Source organism: Poecilia reticulata, linkage group LG4 (assembly GCF_000633615.1).
Source record: "Poecilia reticulata strain Guanapo linkage group LG4, Guppy_female_1.0+MT, whole genome shotgun sequence".
Lineage (NCBI taxonomy): Eukaryota > Metazoa > Chordata > Actinopteri > Cyprinodontiformes > Poeciliidae > Poecilia > Poecilia reticulata.
The window spans coordinates 30,449,580-30,456,424 of record NC_024334.1 but is presented as its reverse complement, the minus strand read 5'-3'; the positions used below and the strand labels follow the sequence as shown (position 1 = coordinate 30,456,424).

Sequence of the window (6,845 nt, the reverse complement as noted above, 5' to 3'; positions counted from 1 at the left end):
GATCTTCTAATTTCCTTTGCTGCATAATGTACATTTCATTTATTCTAGTGTTAGGTAAATGTATCTTGAAGGAGAATAGTACTTAAATAAAAGTCCAACAAGGATATTCATTTAGAATTAAAAACTCACCCTGAATTACCATGATAGACATAAAGTGTGTAATTAATGAAGGGGAAAAAACTCAACCCAGACTTTAAGTTTAGGGTCTGGTTCACAGAGTATGAAGTTAAATTTGTCTCCCAATTATTCAATGGGGGAAAAAACTACTTTAGTTAAGTAAAATAAAATTGTAATCAAAACTTTTGGAATTGTAATGATTTCTTTTTTAAAAAACAAATCGTTTTGCTTAAAAAACTTTTTTATTAAATAACTAATTTTTGTCTTGTGAACATAAAAAGTTATTTTTCAAACATAAACATTTATTTGCACACATCATAAATCTTTTGTTGTGATTTTAGGCCCTGCCCACGACATCATGTGAGAATCACAAGCAAAACTTTGAGTCACAAACAAAACCTTAGAATATTAAGAAAAGATTTATGACATGCACAAATAAGTTTGTTTTGCAAAAAAAAAATTCACTTCATGAGACGAATGTGATTTAAATGTTTAAAAAAGTTTTTTAAGCAAAACTCTGTAGGCCTTTCTCATGGTGGCAAACATTAACAATTAAATATTTGCTTTTGTTTTTTTCTATTTTCTGCAGTTCCACCTTAAAGTTTGACGCAGCTCTGCTTTCCTGAATGGACCGTCTTCATCTCCACTGCAGCAAACAGGCAGCTCTTTGTTTTATAGATTACTGTACACTAAAAGGTTGCATTGTGCTCTTGTTTATATTTTTAATAGTGTAATTATGTAAAGACAAAATATGTCTGGTGGTCCAGCTCTGATTTACATATCTTGCTAAATTGCGGGTTTGAATATTGCAATACTTTCCTATAACAAAATAGACCTGCAGGAAGAAATTACTAATAAAATATCTTACATATGTATAGTTGTATGCTCTATGTAGAGATTCTCCTTAGCTTTGATTGTATATCTCACAATTTTGTAATTTATCATTGTTTATTAAACTTTGAAAGTTGAGAGGCTTTGTTAATATTCTGTCCTAAAATACGGTTGGATGTGCCCTTTTTATTTATTTTTTGAGCACCTGCCCCTTTAGTGGTCTCTGCACGGCCCTGCCAAGTAGCTTTGCTGGGAAAGCAAATTTTAAAAAAAAATCCCGTTTTTTTTTTTTGGCCATCTTTCAAAAATTTCTGTAAAAATAAAAATTGTACAATCTCACTGACCCTGAATATAACACTAAGTGGGATAGTTAACTGAGTAAGACATAAAATAATGAGCTCATTATTTTGTGTTTAGTGATTCTGACCAGCTTGATTCACACAACATGTTTTTATCAATATTGAGATGGAAAATTGGCTGTAGATTTAACCCACTTGGCCTGACAGATATTTATTTTACCATCACATCCAAATTCAAAACCACTCCACTTTATTTGCAATGATTTTGATTTTTTTCATGTGGTTTATTTGTTAAAACAGACCAAATACAGTGACTGTCCTAAAGAAATTTTGTGTTTAGAATATCTGGCCCATATTTACGGAGGACTGAAACTAACATGCTTAGAAATAAAAGCAGAAAAATAAATGCACCAGACCTTCCTGAGTTTACTTGTGATAACTTCATATATACTTACTTTTTTTTATTGAATATCAAGTTTAACAGAACTGCGCAAAAAGAGGTCCTATTTAAAAATGTTTTTTATACTTTGTGTTCAGCTGCACATGTTCTATCATTTGAGATAAATACAGATTTTAAAAAGAACAAATGGTCTATTATTTGAATTTTATGTATAATTGCAAATTATTAAAAAATAAATAAAATAAAAACGACTCGAAATGACTTGAAATTAAAGGTTAAAGGTTCAGGCAAAAGTTGACTTGACTCCACTTTTGCCTGACTTGACTTGACTTGAGGACAGAGACTTGAGACTTGCAACACAGTGACTTAGTCACACCTCTGGATCCTGCAACCCAAAGGCTGCACGAAGATCCATGATGGTCTGCGGCGGCAGTTTGCCAACATAAAAACACATTGGAATATATTATGAATTAATTCTGACATTTTTAAATTATTTGCAACACCCTGACTAACATTAGCTCATGTATATTCGGCACCATTACAAGTTTTATCTTAGTTTAAAAATCATCGTTGGCTTACCTGAACCGTCTGAGCCCCCTGCTTTCCTCCCGCTGCAGGGCGGAGATCAGCGCCTCCTCACCACATCGCAGCTTTCCTCCCACTGTCACATTTTCTTGAAGTCTCAGAAAAATGTAATCAGGCTATAAAAATTAGCTCAGCTCTCTCTTCTTCTTTTGTATCAGAAAAACAACAACTCGCGTTATGTCGCATGTAACGAAGCACAGCTCAGAGCCTGGAGGCGGGGCGCTACACCCCCTGCCACCAGGAGGCGGTACCCTGCTACAGAGCCGAGAAGGGCCGATGGAAACGCGGTCACTCCGAAACAGAGCCGAGCCAGGCCGGGCCGGGCCGAGCATTTCTCATAGACATGGGAGATAAATTTCTAATAAGGATGTCTTCTAGAAAGAATGTCTTTGGGGCAATAACATTTTTATGTAAAAAGTGAAACTCATTGTTTTTGTTTAGTATTTCGGTAATAATGTCTTTTTCTCTCTCTCCCTCTCTGTTTTGGCTCCAGACAATGTCCGGATATATGACTCCAGTAGGATCAGAGATTTTTGCTTTGTCAGAAATGAGAAGGGTGAGTTTTGTTTGTTTGGCTCTCTCCTGTATTTTTTGCTTCTTTGTTTCATAACTATGTATACACTTAAGCACAAACTTATTTCTGCCTTGGAAGTGGAAGGTTTAGATTCAAAATTACTTCAAGCAAGGATTACTTTTAAAAATGTTATATAAGTATACATTTTGTTAGAAAAATGGTAAAAAAAAAAAAAAAAGAAATGAAAAAGTATACCCTTTGCAGTAATTAATATAACTGGCATTATAGCAGTTTCCTTAAACTTTCCAAACACAGTTTGGAATACAGAACAGTTAAAGGATCCTGCCTCGTGTCTTCATTAAACATCTGCTGCACCTCATCCTAACATCTGGTCCTGAGCTGAATCCTGGCCTGAGTGGTGTTCTGGCCGACACTCCAGGTTGGGAGTGGTGACAAACCTGAACAGTGCCCAACAGTCCTTCAACTTTAGAGCAAACTCACCTACATTAATGGTCCTTCGAGCCAGATTCACTGCCTTACCCTAGTAAAGATGGATGAAAATCAGGACTTCAGAAGTGGTGCACGTCCTAAACGTCAGATTCGTCTCCCACAATATTATGAAGATTATGAGCTTGATTTCAATGTTCTCAACTCTTACCAACACAGAGTGGAGAGAGGAAGGATGGCTACACAGGAATGATTGGCCGAGAAGACCCCCCTCACCTCGCCATATGCTTTCCCAACAGCTGCTGAGGCATCGGTTCTCAGCGAACCTATCACAGGAGGGAGTCTGCTGCGGATCAAAGAGGAGCAGTTAGCCCAATTGCTAGTCCCTGAGGGAAGGCCGGCAAGGTTATGGAGACATCCTACCCCCCACAGTACCTTACCTCCCACCTCGAATGAAGCTATGGCTCTAAGATCAGAGTTAGAAGAGCTCCAGCATGAAAGGTTCCTCCTTCAACAGTCACGGCAGCGCATTTCAGCAGACCTGGCACATTTAAGAGCTATACAAACTGACATGTTATGGATAATGAGTGTTGCCCATGAGGCTCAGCAGGAACAGCTTAAAAAGGAGCAGCATGCGTCCAGCATACTGACCCACCTGTCAATAATGAGGATGAGGAGTGGCCACCGCCACCACCACCGGCTTGGATGACTGAGGATGACGAGGACAAAATGGATGAGTGCCTGGACAAAATGATGAGTGAGCTTCAGATTTTGAAAGGTGAGGCTCTGCTAGCCAAACGCAGTCAGTCATCAGCTCAACCAGTAACACAAATGACCTCAGGTTACAAGGAACAATGATCAAATCAGCAGTCAGGTTCCTCCAGTAAACTTACTGCAGTGTGCATCAGCACATCCTTCAGCTACTTCCACTCAGAGATTTAGCTCCACAACCAATTACAGGCCTATGAGCATTCAGGCTGCTCCCCCTCAGCAACCAATACAGCAAGCACCTCTTCCGCAGACTCCTCGTGCCCCCCAAACAACCTCTCCAAATCCTGGGCCACCCTATCAGAGTTTCAGCTTGGATACAGCCTATCATGATCCTCGTCCAACCATCCCTAATCTATTTCACAGAGATCCTGGTGAGTTTTCTCACCTGAAGATGGCTCTGGAGAACTTACTACCACCTGACAGTTCAGAGCTCTTCAAATATCAAGTTTTAGTGGATCGTCTAAAGTTGGAGGATGCCAGATTGGTAGCGGAAGCCTACCTTCACTCTCCAACCCCATTCACAGATACCATGATGGCCTTAAATGAGAAGTTTGGACAGCCTCACCAACTGGCCCTGAGGATTGCCACTGTGATGGATTCACTTGACATCCGACGTGGTGATGTCGTCGCCTTTGAGAAATTTCTCTCCAGATCCAGTCATTGGTTGGCATGCTGAAGATTCAGGTGGATGCGAAAACATAAATCGGCGCCTCCCCTCCCCTTCCCCAAGGAAGGTAAGGCGAGCTGAAGTGTATGCGAAGACATAATCGGCGCGCCGCCCCCTCCAGATGGGGTTTTGACGCCCCCTTTGGTGCTGCGCCCCTATGCGTTGCATGCGCTGCATACCCACTTTTTCCGCAGCTGGTCTTTGCTGTAGTAGTGACTAGCAGCGTAATCATGTAATTTTATTACCACTAGATGGCAGTAGGTACAGAGCATTTTACATTAAAACAAGAGAATTAGTGAACCGTGTTGTGGCACTGTTCAGGTGTATTTTTGAAGTGGACATGTTAAGTGCAATTTGAAATAAATGCAAAATATGATCAATTTATTTTTGTGTTTATTTTATTCCTTTTCAAGACACTTTGATAAGAATGACTATATATGTAATATAGGCGGCTACAGAGTGTCTTTGTTTATATTTTTGGTTGGTGGTGAACCTTGTGATTTTTTCAATTAAAACAATGTACCTTGGCTCAAAAAAGGTTGAAAAACACTGCCCTACAAGACGCAATGGTCAAATTTTGACATCACTTAAGCCACGCTCTCTGAGAACAGGAAGTGTCATGTTTTACTGTGAACGGTGACTATCTGACCCCTTTGACCTAATGAACATGAAACTGTGTCCAGAGACAGAAGACATGTTAGTGTACAGGTGATTCCAACCCCAGCTGGTTTCAATGCAGCAGGTGGGGGTGGTGGCGTGGCGAAGTGACCTGTAACGCTGTTGCCATACATTTGGCTCTGAATTCCACAATTTTGAGTCCAGCTGCACCAAACTCACTAGGATGGATCCTTATCCAACCCCGGACAGGAATCCATTGCAATATTTGGTGGGCGTGGCCTAATGTCTCAACAGCACCCCCTAGCATATATTAAATGATCAGCCCCAAGCCATGCTTTAACCTAGAATTATGAAACTTGATACACATGTGTATCTTGTCAGGATGTACAAAAGTCTCTTTGAGCCATGGTCCAAAACCAACAGGAAGTCAGCCATTTTGGATCAAGTCCTCTATTTCCTCCTTTTTATAGACTTCAGATCTGATCGAACTCCTCCTACAGCTTTTGAGATACAGACTTCAAACTCACTCGGCCCACTCTTGAGACATTAAAGGTGAAAAGTTATCAAAAGAGTTCTCGTACATCAAAGCATGTGGGCATGGTTAAGTGTCAAACTTTGACTATTTGCCATGAAACATGAAGGTGCAGTAACTTCTACAGGCCAGGTCAAAGCTGAATCAGACCTTCCATGTCTCATTATAAACCAGCCCTGATTACATTCACATGGTCAATTGATGACATCACCTTAGCCCCGCCCCCCTCCAGCAGAAAGCTACCCGTTTTTTCTGCTGGATGTCTTACTTTTACTCTATGATTCAAATGGGTTCAATCCTGTGCCAACTGACATAAAATGACATGATGATGAACTGTCAATGCTGGCTGAACTGTGTGGGCGTGGCTAAATAGCGAATTGCAATGCTCGTCATATGCCTATGATCGTTTCTAAATCACATATGCATCCACCGATTTGCACCACACATTTTATGATTGATTCTGGTGAACCTCTAAAAAGCTCAATAGCATTAAATTGTAATTTGACTCGACTGTGCCCCCTAGGTTAATCAAACAGCTTTATCTCCTCGCTACATGGCCCTATCTGCACCAGATTTTTTGTGCATCGTTAAGGAGTGCTGCCGACTGTATCAATGCGTATCGCCTGGCGGAGGGGTGGTGGCGGCGATGCCGGAACCCCCGCAGTGGCCAATAGGCCAGAGTGGCGCTGAGCTGCGAGGGCCATTCGAGGCTGCTTGTAGCTTTAATTAGGCCCGAGCAGCTAAGCGCTGCGAAGGCCTATTGTAATTGTACACTGCAAAAACTGAAATCTTAGTAAGATTAAATATCTTAAATTAAGGAGATTTTTCTTGTTTTCTTTCTGACAAGATAATTTTTCTCACCAAGAGGGATTTATGTTAGAATATTTTTCTTATTTTAAGTGTTTTTGTACTTAATTATCTCAGTAAGATATAAAAGCTTAATATTAAGAAAATATTACTTATTATGAGTAAATATGTGCTAGAATCTAGAATATCAATATTTACCAATCAAACTTCAAGTCTAGAACTTATTTTATATAAGTAAAAATTTCTTATTTCAAGCA

At 39.9% G+C, this 6,845-nt stretch overlaps 1 protein-coding gene across 10 annotated transcripts in view; it reads left to right on the top strand.

Annotated features, from left to right (window-relative positions):
- LOC103464192 (epidermal growth factor receptor substrate 15-like 1) overlaps window positions 1-6,845 on the top strand; it is a 202,370-nt gene that overhangs the window by 73,418 nt on the left and 122,107 nt on the right. For all 10 annotated transcript variants that reach the window (XR_533610.2, XR_533611.2, XM_008408134.2 and 7 more), the window contains one exon: window positions 2,726-2,788. Coding sequence is in view for 8 of the 10 variants with exons in the window: in XM_008408134.2 (XP_008406356.2) it covers window positions 2,726-2,788 (63 nt within the window). In the remaining 2 variants the exon portion in view is untranslated. The remainder of the gene's footprint in view (window positions 1-2,725; window positions 2,789-6,845) is intronic.